Below are 14,392 nucleotides of genomic sequence, written 5' to 3'. Positions count from 1 at the left end.
AGGTTTGGGTGCCATTACCACAAGAGAGCAAACACGAGACAGCTAGATCCTTTCAGTGTTCAAAGCCCAGCTAGGAGTCAGAAAGGAATCTCTTCTCCAATCTAGGCTTTAGGGAAAGTCTACTTCAAATAACTTAGCTTGGCCTAATACTGAGAAACTGAAAAGAAAACCTCAATGAAAGCCCAGATAGAATAGATTCAACTAGAAGTAAAGGCTAAATTTGCAGAAGATTGTACTGCACACTCAACAAAGACCATGTGTTATGGGTATGACAAGCAAAGGCCTGGACATAGTGTTTTCCACACATTTGAGGGCCTGTGAAGAAGGCAAAGTGCTGAATTCACAGACTCTACAAACATGCTCTCTAGCCGAAGGAAGGTCATTTAAACCAAGAGAAAACACAGCAGCTGCCCGCTTGATGGACAGAGAGGCAGAAACATGATGCAAAGCCTTGAAAACCCGGGTTCCTGGGTATTCTTGCATTATTTGGCACAACTCCCCCCAAGTCTCTGCCAGCCTTCTCCTTGGGACCTAGCCGTATCTACAGTCTCTTTATTGCATGGCTTCCTACCAGGCACAGCCAAGGCAAAATGACAGAGTTATTTCAAGAGAGTTCTGTGCATCTCGTGGACCTGGGGATAGAGCAGCAGTCCCCGTCCTGGAGCCTGGGACAAGAGCCTTTCCTTTGCCCTGCTCAGTTACACCCCTCTGACACCGCACAAGAGCTTCTGAAGGCAAAACAGTAACTGTACCTAGAGGGAGAAAAATATTCAAAACTCTAAGTGTTGTTAAGCCATCACAAAATAAAGCTAAAATTAATTTTCTCTAATTGTGGCTGCTAATAGTGCTCACTGGGTTCTTTCTACTAGGTATAAATGTTTTTCTAAGATATAGTAATTACTTCCTTTCATGCTCAAAGCAGCCAGAACTGGAGATATTTAAAGATAGAGATCTTTGTAGATGAGGAACCCGATAATCAGGGAAGCTATTTGTGTAATTCCCAGCTTGCCAGCTGCGAAGCCAGTCTGTTTGGTGTTCATGGTCTTTTCATTCTATGAAAATAGCCACAATGTTTATTTCAGACTCATTCAACATGAGTGAAACCAGTGATCTCTAACCAATTCTCTGGATTCGTTCCCTGTGTGAGGTTCTGTGGTAGCTCCTCCCATGGGCTCTGGGGGCAACTTTAAAGTCCTCACCACCATATAGTCTACAAGGCCCACGGTGATGTTCTAGAAATCCTTTTCACCTCATCTCCTACCATATCCTTCACATACTTAATACTTCAGTATATTAGACCACTGGATGTGCCACGTTCTTTCTCTCTCTCTCTCTCTCTCTCTCTCTCTCTCTCTCTCTCTCTCACACACACACACACACACACACACACACAAGCCAGTTCAAGGTAGTTGAGTCTCCTGGTGAAAATCGATGCTTCCATGTTCTCTTGCCATCTTGTGCCGTATTGGTCACCGTGAGAAAATGCTCATGAGAACCAGATCAAGGGAGAATTTATTTTGGCTCGCTGTTTCAGAGGGTTCAGCTCCATGCACTCAGGCAGGGAATATCATTGCAATCATGGTACATGGTTGGGCAGTGTGTGTACCTCATAATAGAATCTTTAAAGGAATTCCCTGAGTGACCTACTTCCTCCAACTAAGATCCTAAACTTGGAAGGATCTTTACAAAGAATGCTGCCACGGACATGTACACAGCCATTTATCCCATTGGTATGTGTATATATGTGTCTGTGTTCATGTGTGTGAATGAATGTGGAAGCCACAGATGGATACTCTGTGTCTTCCTCAATCATCCTCCACCTTCTCTTTTGAGATATGATTTCTCAAGGAACCCAGGGCTTGGCAATCTGGCTAGCACTGGCTAGCCAACAAGATCTAGGACTCCTCCTGTCTCTGCCTCCCCAGTTGGTATTACTGGCTCACATTCTGTACCCAGCTTTTTACATGGGTGTTGAGAATTGAATTCAGGTCCTTATGCTCGCACACCCAGCACTTCACCCACTAAGCTATCTCCTTAGCTCCCTCATCCTATTTTTAAATTACTAATTTTTTAAATTGTTTCTCCTATTTGGTATTGGCTGACTTGAGCATAGAGATTGTATCCTCATTATTTAAGAATTGGCAGTCCTCCAAACACATACCTGGTACCTCACGGACCCTAAAGTGCTGACAGCAGGATTGAAAATCAAAGACTGCAACATTTGAGAATGACTCCAGCATTTCCCTATGTACACCATAGAGCAATGAGCCGGCAACAGGAAGAAAGGTGGATACTCGGAAGTGGCACCTGTTTATCCCAATGCAGCATTGTTACGTCAAGTTACGTCATGGGGATCCATGGGGGGAAGCATGAATGAAGGGCAAACAGGAACAGGAAGTTAAAGGAAGAAATGAAAAACATCTAGAGTATGGGACGCCCAGGATTGGTTGGTATGAGTAAGATTTCGTCCTGAATATTAGGATTCACAAACTTCGGGGGTAAATGGCCACTAGTCAGCGATAGCTCAATTCATCTGTATGACTTTGGATTAAACAGAACTTCAAATGTTAAAAATCAGTGGCTGGTCTAATGATCAGTGCTCCCCTTCTGCTAAGTTATATCCTGATTGAGGAGCAGAATGGAGGGAAAGGGGTTTTAGGTGATAATTATAATAATAAAAATGGACCCTAGTTTATGGAACATTGGCTCTGCCAGTTAGGAAACCACCAAGCAACACTATCTTTGTAAAGTAGGTATGTACCCTACGTGTGCATGCAAATGAAGTCAGGTAGGCAGGTAGCCTACATGTACATGCAAATGAAGTCAGGTAGGTATGGAGCCTGCGTGTGCATGCAAATTAAGTCAGGTAGGTATGGAGCCTGTGTGTGCATGCAAATGAAGTCAAATTGCACACAGTGCTCAAAAACTTGTCCAGACCCACACAGCTAAAAAGTAGCAGACTTGAACTTCAAACTCAGGCCTGATTTTAAAATGTGTGTGTCATGTCTAAATGAAATGTCTCCATCAAATCTCTTCCCTCACAGCTCAGGGAATGCTGAGGAAGAGGAGGCATAAATAGTGTAAGAGCTCAAGGGGAAGGGGGCCACCAGAGAACAAGGTCTCCTGAATGGACTGAGCAAATATGAACTCACGCAGACTGAAGCAACGAGCACAGAGCCTCACGGGTGTGTACCAGGGCCCCTGCATATATAGTGTAGCTTTCAGTTCAGTATTTTTATGGGACTCCTGAGTGTGTGAACAAGTGTGTCTGGTTTGTGTGCCTCCTTTGGGGCTCTTTTCCTTCTGTTGAATCGCCTTTTCCAACTTCAGTGTGATGGATTTTGTTTTATCTTGTTATGTATTTTATGTTTTGTTGGTAGAAGCCTGTTTCTTTTCTAACGAGAGACAGAAAGGGAGTAGATCTGGATCAAGGGGAGGAACTTGGAGGAGTAGAGGGAGGAAAAAATGTAATCAAGATATATTGTATGAGAAAACAATCTATTTTTAATAAAAGGGGAAATGAATAAACTAAAATATGTGCTCTTTATGATCACATAGGATCTTAAGAACTAATTTTTGACCAAGTATTACATTTGAAATGAGCAGGGCCTTCCTATCTTGTTTTGCTCTTCATACAGAAGAATTCGATATGTGTGTGGGCGTATATGTTGATGCCTGTTCACATGCATGGGGAGGTCCAAGGAGGACACCAGGAAACACTTTCAATTGGTCTTCCATGTTTTTCAATGAGGCAGACTCTTGCAGGTGAACCGAGAGAGCCCCCTGATGTGATTAGTCCTGATCACCAGCTTGGTCTGGGGATGCCCTGTCTCCAACTTCTGAGTCTGGGATTTCGAGTGGGCCACTTACACCCATCTGACATTTATGTGTGTTTCTAGAGATCATGAGCCAGCTCCCTAGTCCTTAAGCCACACTTGCAATCCTGGGAGGGAAGAGAAGAGAAGGACAATGCCTGTTCTTCCAAGGCAAAATCAGATAATAATTCTGAAACGGTTACCTGCTGTTTGATCACATCTTAATGAGCATATGTTTTGATATGCAAATTTGAGAAATATGGTTTGAGTGAGTGTATCCCCCCACAGTAACATGTATAGCCATATTTTGGGTATATATGTGATGTTTTCCAGTGAAATTTAGGATCTAAAAGAAGTAAAAATAATAAACATGATGATTACTATGATATTAGGATAGGGAATATAGGTGAAAAGATGTAAAAGGAGTTGGGGGTAAGCCAAAGGAAATCAGCTGAGAACACAGTGGAGCTCTCCAGCTCTGGGCGGCTGCTTCAGTAAGCCCTGCCAACATATCTGCCTGGCTGGCTCTGAAATCGGACACACTGCCAGCTGCCAGTACCACACACATTCCTCCCTGGGCTGGCTTTCTCCTCTGCAAGGGAGGTAGCTGAGATCTGCTGAGTTGGGCAAATCAGGCAAAGCAGGTTTTTCCACAGGGCTTCGCCTCTTCCTTAGGACAGAACCCAGTTGATGCTAGAAGCTTCAGCCTTTCATGGAAGTAATTCCCCAAAGAGAGTGCAGTGGGAGCAGACTCAAAAAGGACGGGATGCAAACGAGGCATAGAAAATCAGTGCTTGAGGAAGAACGAGCACAAGCTTGTACACACTTTTAACTGCTGGTTACAAAATATATTTAGCTATAACCATGATTCCCAATCTACCAGTTGATGGAGGAGGGTCATCTTTCTATCTGTTGATTTCATTGGTTAAGCAATAAAGAAACTGCTTGGCCCTCATAGGTTAAAACATAGGTGGGTGGAGTAAACAGAACAGAATGCTGGGAGAAAGAAGCTGAGTCAGGAGTTGCCATGATTCTCCCACTCCAGGCAGACGCAGGTTAAGATCTTTCCTGGTAAACCAGCTCGTGAGCTACACGAATATTAGAAATGGGCTAGTCCAGATGTGAGAGTTAGCCGAGAAAAGGCTAGATGTAATGGGCCAAGTGGTGTTTAAAAGAATACAGTTTCCGTGTAATTATTTCGGGGCATGAGTTAGAGCTAGCCATGTGGGTGGCCGGGTGCCAGGGACGCAGCCCCGCTGCTCCTAACACAACAGAGTGGCGCCCTATGTGATGGACTAAATCCACTTAAAAACCTGAGAAGGCTTAAAAATAAGGGAGAGAGAGTTTAACACAGATTTCTGCTGTTTGTTAGTGGCGTGCCGTAGAGAGATTTACTGATTTGGCATCAGCAACAGAAAAAACGCTGCGTCATTTTAAAGCACAGCTTCTTGGGGCTGTGCTTCCAGCGTGAACTCTGGCTTTAAAGCATTTCAATAGATTTTATGGGACTGGATGTTTGTGTTCCCGCTTGGGATCAGAAGAAGAGTGCTCTGAGACCGTGCCAAAGCTCAGCACTCCCTGCCTGCACCTGGGCAGACAGCCGAATCAGGCTCAGGCAGGCAGGAGAGCATGGCGGATTAGGACTGCACAGTGCTCTGTGTGTCAGATTTGGATGTAACTTGGATGAAAAGAATTTCTGTGCTGCACGCTCAGTCTCAGAATTAAAGTGCTGAGTGCCGATCCTACCTGGCGGCCCAAGAGCTAGCACAAAATGGTACGTCCTCCATGTTGAAATTTTCCTGACTCAGCAGCAGGAAAAAACTGGCTGTTTTAAAATATCGGCTTTCTGGGCTGTGCCGCCATTGCAATCTGTCTCCTGCGGGAGACAGAGCTTTTGAATGGAGCATTTGAAGTAAAGTGCTAGGATTTGTTTGATGGCAACTAGACTGCTGTGTGCCTAAAAGGGGGACATTGCATGCCGCAGCTCAGAGGCACAAGCAGCTCCGCCAAGCTAGTGGTGCAATATGCAAGGATCAGAGGCACCAGCGGCTCCGCCATGTTGGACTGGGCGGGGCCAGCAGGCAGTCCCTGTTTTTGACCCAGGAATGTCACAGCTTAGATTCTTAAGCACCTAGTGATTTAAAGGTGCAAATCAAAAGTGCTCCTGGATAGTAAAAAATTGCAGATTCACAATAGGACAGATTCAGACCACTAAATGAGTCACACTGTTGGATGAATGTACGTAGGCTTGAGAGAGAGAAGAAAAAGAATATAGAGAATAAAGTTAATGGTTTTAAAAAAAAAGTAAAGTCTTTCTTCCATTGTATACTTTTAGCTCCTTTATCGAAAATGAGGTGTTCATAGGTTTGTGGGATAAAATCCGGGTCTTCTATACGATTCCATTGGTCGACTTCTCTGTTTTTATGCCAGTACCACACTGTTTTCATTACTGTAGCTCTGTAATAGAGTTTGAAGTCAGGGATGGTAATGCCTCCAGAAGATCCTTTATTGTATAGGATTGTTTTGGCTATCCTGGGTTTTTTGTTTTTCCATATAAAGTTGATTATTGTCCTGTCCAGATCTGTGAAGAATTTTGATGGGATTTTTTTTTTTTTTTGGTTTTTCGAGACAGGGTTTCTCTGTGGCTTTGGAGCCTGTCCTGGAACTAGCTCTGTAGACCAGGCTGGTCTCAAACTCACAGAGATCCGCCTGCCTCTGCCTCCCAAGTGCTGGGATTAAAGGTGTGCGCCACCACCGCCCGGCTTTTGATGGGATCTTGATGGGGATTGCATTGAATCTATAAATTGCCTTTGGTAGAATTGCCATTTTTACTATGTTGATCCTCCCAATCCAAGAGCAAGGGAGGTCCATCCATTTTTTGGTATCCTCTTCAATTTCTTTCTTCAATGCCTTAAAGTTCTTGTCAAATAGATCTTTCACTTCCTTGGTTAGATTTACTCCAAGATGCCCTTCAATGGAAGAATGGATGAAGAAAGTATGGAATATATACACACTAGAGTACTATGCTGCGGTAAAAAACAATGACTTCTCGAATTTTGCATGCAAATGGATGGAAATAGAAAACACTATCCTGAGTGAGGTGTCCCAGACCCAAAAAGATGAACATGAGATGTACTCGCTCATAATTGGTTTCTAGCCATAAATAAGGGTCACGGAGTCTACAATAGGTGAACCTAAAGAAGCTAAGTAAGAAGGTGAACCCAAGGAAAAACATATAGTTATCCTCTTGGCTAAGGGAAGTAGACCAAATTGCCGGGGAGAAAATTGGGATCTTGGGGGTGGGTGGGATGGGGGTAAGGGGTGATGGGGAGAGAAAAGGTAGAAGGGAAGGAGGGGGGACTTGGGGAAACAGGAGGATTGGGATAAAGGAAGGGTGGATAGGGGAGCACGGAACCACAATTCTTAGTTAAGGGAGCCACTTTAGGGTGGGCAAGAGACTTGACCCTAGAGGGGCTCCCAAGTGCCCAAGATGAGGTTCCCAGTTAGTTCCTTGGGCAGCTGAGGATAGGGAACCTGAAATGACCCTATCCTATAGCAATTCTGACGAATATCTTGCATATCATCATAGAACCTTCATCTGGTGATGGATAGAGATAGAGACATAGACCCACACTGGAGCACTGGACTGAGCTCCCAAGGTCCCAATGAGGAGCAGAAGGAGGGAGAACATGAGCAAAGAAGTTGGGACCACGAGGGGTGCACCCACCCACTGAGACAGTGGAGCTGATCTACTGGGAGCTCACCAAGGCCAGCTGGACTGTGACTGAAAAGGCATGGGATAAAAACCGGACTCTCTGAACATGGCGAACAATGAGGGCTGATGAGATGCCAAGGACAATGGCATGGGGTTTTTATCCTACTTAATGTGCTGGCTTTGTGGGAGCCTAGCCAGTTTGGATGTTCACCTTCCTAGATATGGACGGAGGGGGGAGGACCTAGGACTTGCCACAGGGCAGGGAACCCGGACTGCTCTGTGGTCTGGAGAGGGAGGGGGAGAGGAGTGGGGGGAGGGGAAGAAGGGTGGGAGGAGGGGGAGAAGGGTGAGAGGAGGGGGAGGGAAATGGGAGGCTGGGAGGAGGTGGAAACTTGTTTTTTGTTTATGTTTTTTTTCTCCTTTTCTCAATAAAAAAAATTTAAAAAAGTAGTCTTTAAAGAGACAGAGTACAGATAGTTATAGATTAAGAGAAATAAAGTAAAAATAAGCCACATCAAAATGGAAAATTCACAGAGAGTCTGGATTATGTACATTGTGTTTTCTTTAAAATTTTTGACTGTAAAGGAGCTAAGTACAGACAGACATTTCATTACATGGGCTGCCAAGATAAACCAGAATGGATATAAGGGTATTACGACTTCAAAATTTGGGTCTAAGGATATGATGCTTTGGAGAGGGTCTCCTTTTGTTTTCACAGAGGACCAGACCCTGTTCATTTCTTCTATTCCGATATGGTATGATGGACCACGCCCTCCTGAAAGGTTGCTGTGAACATCTTCAGAAAATTGCTTCGCTCAACTGCCAACTGAGATGAAACTAACACACAGGTTATACCATGAAAGACCTAATTAACGACGCCCCCATTCAGCAGGAAGCAGTTTGGGGAGAAAAAACTGCGCCCATGTTCCCAAAATATTGTTTATAAATGTTCTTTTACATTTAAAGGGGGAAATGATATAGGTATGAATAATTTGCATTGGTATGGATTTTACAGTCAATTTTGTTATATGTATATGTATTTCTGATCTTGATTAAGGTATTGTGATTGTGTAGTTCATTAAAAAACAATGTATAATTAAGAAATATAGGTTATGGATAATCATCAGTAATAGTCAAGCTTGTAGTCATGTCAGTTAGATTTTCTAGATATATAGAGATACATTTCAGTTAGATAGATATTCTTCATATCTTTCAAAGACTGCAGAATATGGTATTTAATGTTTTAATAACTTAGGACTTTTCATGACAATGAGACACTCTGCTCCTGGCAGCACCAATCTACTTCAAGAAGAAGATGGGCATCGAAGAGTATCCTTATGGAGTTTGATAGCCATTTGGGCAAGAAACTGCTCTTGCCTGGACTGTTGCATAAACTGGACAAAGAGAACCCGCAGAGAGAGGACTGCTGAACTTGCCTAAAGGTGAGATGGTCTTTCAGGGTTCCTGACTCATGAAAGAGTCTGCGAGACATTCTGCAGGACACAGCAGAAAGTGACTGAACTGTCTTTGGAATTTCCTGCTTGATGAAAATGTCTGCTGGATACTATAGGCCTGAAGGCTGAAGATGGATGCCCCAACGGTACAAAAGAACTTTGGGTGACTGTCCAGGCAGCGAGATGTCTCTGTCATTTCTAGAGTTTTCTTATTTCTTGTTTACTTAGGTAGTATTATATCCTTCTGGAGTCTTTGATGGAGTTGAAGAATGAATAGATAGTTATAGTTTTCCACTGTTATGATAAAGATAAAATAGATATAAATATTGTAACTGTGATTCTTGCTTAATAACTGTTTTGCTATGTGTAATTTTACTATGTTAAAGTTAAAGCCTTTCTTTTTTGTTTAAACAGAAAAAGGGGAAACGATGGAGGAGGGTCCTATTTCAACAACCAGTGGATGCAACTACTGTTTTTTTTTCTTTCACTGTGAATAGAAACATATGGCGTGACATGCCTGTGACCTCTAGATCTGTTATGATTTAGTTATGAGAAGATTCTACAACATTGACAATGTTTTACTGGGTGGTGTCATGATTCCAATCTTAAGTGTCCCTGAAGGCATCCATGTTACAGGCTATTAATCATAACTGGTTCCTAATATGTGCCACCACGAGGACATAGTGGGACCTTTAGGAGGCGGGGCCCAAAGGAAGAAAGCTAGTCATTAGAGGCACGTCCTTGAAGAGGATGTTGGTCAGCTGACTTTGTTGTTTCTGGGCCAGCTGACCATGGCTGAAACCATGCGTGAAACACAAACAAACAGCAAAAGCAACGAATCCGTCCTCCTTCTTGTTGGTCTGACTAGATATTTTGTCACAGTGGCAGAAAGATGGATCGACACAAGAAATGGAGGCTTAGACGGAAGGCAATTGCTGTGGCTTCCTCACTTGGCAATGTCTAAGTCTTTGGAAATGACTTGTGGGAGGAACTTGGGGGAAAATTGGGGGGAAAAAAGCTCAAAAAATGCTTCCAGTTCTGCAAGAAGAGCATGCAAGATGGTTCTATGGAGAACCCCCAAGACCAGAAAGCTGATCGGATCCTCAGCGACTGCTCATGAGGGTCAGATGGATGCAAGGACACTCTTGGATGAGAGACCGTATATCACATTCACCAAGGAACACGTCTATAGGTCCCCCTATGACCTGATACTTTGTGAGATGCCACATTTAAAGCTCGTAGGCTAATCTGCTGGAAGACAGTTTGAGATAGCAGGTGTGTTGACTGGCGTGGATATCACTTAATGTTTTCATCTGTATTTATATTGAGAATCAGGAGGGAAAGGCAGAGCAGAAGGGACTGACCAGCTTGGAGTTTAGTTTTTTAAAACAAGGGGCTCTTTAAGGCTGAAAATAAAGTGAGTTCGCTGAGTAGACCAGCACCATCAAAACCAGACAAGCACTTTGCATTGGGAACACAAGAAAGATGCTGTCCTAACATCTCGGACATTAGCCAGTTCCCATCCTTCAGTGGCTCAAGGGTGTAAAGATAGAAAGCCCGTGAAAGCCTTTGATTGGAGAACACTCCAGGGAGCCTTTCACACACAGGCTGCCAAGGAAAGCGCTTCTCCGAGCTCAGCTAACAAAAACTCAGAAACTGCTGCCGCTGTGGTCCAGTTGGGTCTAGTTACTGCGCAAGCTGGCCGCAGACCTTACTGCCATTCCGTGACAACAACTATGCCGCTTGAGTCTCAGAAGAGAATGAACTTGGACTTTTATGTGATGCTAGCTAGAGGTCTTGGGAATTCTTGGAGACAGACTAACTAGTGTTGCATCTTGAGTTGGACATGAGTCCGCTGGAAATCCAAAGTGGAATGTTTGGTTGGAATATGAGATGCACCCTGTTCTGCTATCTCCAGGTTTATGTGTTGAAGGCGTGGACCTCAGCTAGCAGGAGTACTGAGTCATAGGCTAACTGAGTAATGGGCAAATCTAGTAGGAAGTGGAGCTGGGCATAGAAAATGGAATTGGGCATCACTTTGGAGGGCATCAATTGTCCCCAGCCCCTTTTTGTTTTCATTCCTGTCAACTTAATTCCCCCACACCTCTTTGCCATGATGCTCTACCAGCCAAACATGTATCAAGACCTCTGAAACCATGAATTCAAATATATCCTCCCTTAATTTTTTTTATTAGGTATTTTGTCTCAGAAATGAAAAGCACAGAAGTAACAAACTATATATTATAGGTATAGTTTAGGGAAACAAAGACTTGAAACTATATTCCATAGAACCACATTCATAGGATGGGCCTTAAGCTTATTAGTAAGACTGGCAGCATTTTAAATTAAATCTTTGTGATACAGATTTAAATCCTTTCCTAGACCTTCCATATTAGTGACTTATTTTAATAAATGGACTTTTCAATAGTTCCAGGCTACTATTGGGATAAAAGGACTTTTACTGCAGAGCTGGTAATGACATGCCCCTTGCATTACTGCTAAGAGCATCGCCTGGAAGCTTGTTAAGTAAGAGGAATCCTGGACTCCTCCTGGAGCTGATGTCCAGGATGTGCGCTTCCAAAGCACTGCAGGAGACCATGAGCACTGATGGGGTCTGAGAAGCGCTGCTTACAGGTCACTGCTCACACATCACTGAGGCCCCTAGACTGGACAGGACCCTTAGAAACAGGACAGACTGTGTGAAGAACCCCAGTGTTTCCCTTTTACTCTCACTCCCCAATCCTGGTTTTAGAGAGGTTTGCGAAGGAAATAATTCAAAGGAAGACAGAAATCTGAAGAAAACCCTCTCTGCATGAAGCATGAGGCTACTCTATGATACTGAAATCACTGAAATAACAAAGAAAGACTTTGAGTTTGAAAACTAGTTAAACATTTATACAGTTAAAAAAGCAGCATAAGACATAGTTATATGTTACGAATATCAACAAATTCTCGGGAACGACCAGTTCCATTACCTTAGAGTAGTCTTCATACTTAAAATCATCTTCTTATAATTGTAATTTTTATAAAACTATCTTAGTTATAAAAATTGAAAACACCATTAAAAATTCACTCAACACTCAATGTAAAATTCTAAGATTCCAAAAAGCAATAGAACACTGCTATCACGTCACTAGCCAGCTGCCACCTGGAAAACACCCAGATTTATTACCTTTTTGACAGATGGGCGGTTAGAAAAGCCAGTCTTAAGTAAGGATGCTGTCAGTACCTGAGTTATCTTCATCTTTGCGGATTTTGAGCTTCACCAGGTCTTCACACTGCTGGAGGATCTGGACTGCATCCTCCATGGAACAGTTGTCCAGCCGGACGTTATCTATCGCGAGCAGTTTATCCCCGAGTTCCAGAGTTCCGGTTCTGTTGATGAGCACAGCACTGCGTGAGTTATGATGAACACTCACGTGGGCCATTTCAAGAGGCACTGAGCACAACGCAGTGTTCTAGTGGCCTTCACAGTCCAAGGTTTCAACTGTTTGTAAACTGTACCATATTGACAAGCTTCCATTTCTTCCTGGTCTTGTTTGGGATGAGGGCTACGGTGTCACACTGCATAACGCCCAAACATTTTCCTTATGCTTTCTTCAACTTAACCCAGGCATTTCCTCAGGAAGTCTAGACCTCCTTAGGGGGTACTAAGTACAAGAGACCCCACATATCACTGTGTTCCTCCCAACCTAGAGATAATTATTTCCCAATATTTATCCTCTCTTTTCTTCTGCTGGGTCATCTATGATTGATACATAGGCTATCTCAGCAACCCCCAATCCCTTCCCACTCATGGACAGGAAACAGGAATGGCAGGTAGGTGTGATGGTTTCCCAGCTCTGGATTCCCTGTCCACTTTCCACCTGTTACACAAGAAACATTTTTTTTGTCCTTGTTTGACATATGATATTAATAATTTACTTTTCACCACAGCTGTGCCTGTACTATAAATCTGAACTCTTCCTATGTCCTATCCTCCATACTTTTTTGTGGTTTCTGTTTCTTTAATGACACAATTATAATGACAGGCTGGGTTTTTAAAGTCTTCATTTAAAAAACAGTAAGAGGAAAATTAATATTACGTTGGCATGCTCTGTTACATAAAATGTACTTTTATCTGTGTCATAGAAAGTACAAGATGTACAGAGACCAGGGAGGAGACAGTTCTAATATAGCTTCAATTGCCAACTTGATACAGCCTAGAGGCATTTAAGAAAGACGTGATAGTCAAGAGATTGTCCAGATTGCATTGGCCTGTGGATATGTCTGTGATGGATTCTATTGATTATTCAGTGGTTTGGGGGATCCAGCCCACTATGAGTAACACCATTCCCTAGACAGGTGGTTTTGGACTGAATAAAAAAAAAACCTAGCTACTCATGAGCCCATGAGTGAGCCAGCAAGCAGCACTCCTTCCCAGCTTCTGCTGGACCTCCTTGCCTGTGAGTTCTCTGGGCAGTAGGAATGATGTGTGTCAGCTAGCAGGTTCACATTCATGTTCCCACTTGAGATTCTGCCCTGATGTCTGTCTGTAAGGGACTATGATCTTGAACTATAAGCCAATCAAGTTCTTTCTCTCTTGTGTTGCTCTTGGTCAGATTTTTTTTTTTAAATGACATCAACAGAAAGGGAATTAGAACAGAAACATAAACATTACTGGGGGTTCAAAAGTCTTGTTCAAAGGGGACACAATAGCACTTAACTCAGCTGTCGCATAAGCTATTAGTCTAGGTGAGGCACTTCTCAGAACTGAAATAACTAGAAAATGAAAGATGGACGATGAGCATGAAGAAATGCTCATGGTGACCCCATGAAAGCCCATAAAGATCACTTTCCGCTCTGGAGTACGGAAACACACCGACAGGAGGAAACAGGTAAATGAGGAAGGCACATCCTTACCTGTGTGCCACGCTGCCTTTCTTGATATCTGAAATGACAAGAGGGTCCCCAGGTTTTCTACTGGATGGTGCTGTAATAATGAAGACAGAGCGAGACATCACATCTTTATATCCAGGACTCATGAAAGTCTGTACGTTCCTTCCTGACTGATAGTCGCTTTCCATACCAGGGAGAGTGTATATGTAAATCAAAGGCAACCAACAGATGGTTGGAAAATATGCATACTAAATCCCAAAACACATTCACGTAAAAGTATTTGCATGTTAGAAAGCAAGATGGTCATTTAAATTTGCAATTGGAGAAAGCAGGTGAAGAGCTGACCTTCAGGCTTCTGGCAGTGACCTGGAAGGTTGGCTCCTCAACAGGAGAATCATAAAATCAGTCACTTTGGTGATACTGGGTGTTAGCCGGTCTCCTACCCTTTCCCCCATGCCTCTCTAGCAAAGAGGCACCACTTCATTGATGGGCACTCACCACATTCCTCAAGTGCCCTGGGAGGGATATAA

The 14,392-nt window shown here is 43.3% G+C and overlaps 1 protein-coding gene across 8 annotated transcripts in view; it reads right to left on the bottom strand.

The window, feature by feature from the left end:
* The window catches only part of Grip1 (glutamate receptor interacting protein 1), a 640,059-nt gene that overhangs the window by 53,877 nt on the left and 571,790 nt on the right, over nt 1-14,392 (bottom strand). For all 8 annotated transcript variants that reach the window (XM_041666725.1, XM_041666698.1, XM_041666716.1 and 5 more), the window contains 2 exons: nt 13,887-13,956; nt 12,214-12,359 (listed from right to left, as the gene is read on the bottom strand). In XM_041666725.1, coding sequence (XP_041522659.1) covers nt 12,214-12,359; nt 13,887-13,956 — 216 coding nt within the window. The remainder of the gene's footprint in view (nt 1-12,213; nt 12,360-13,886; nt 13,957-14,392) is intronic.

The sequence above is a fragment of the Microtus oregoni genome, unplaced genomic scaffold (genome assembly GCF_018167655.1).
Source record: "Microtus oregoni isolate MIOR12 unplaced genomic scaffold, Mior012 000001F_ref0000356, whole genome shotgun sequence".
NCBI lineage: Eukaryota > Metazoa > Chordata > Mammalia > Rodentia > Cricetidae > Microtus > Microtus oregoni.
Note: the sequence above shows the minus strand (reverse complement) of the source record. Positions and strands in the feature narration are given on the sequence as shown.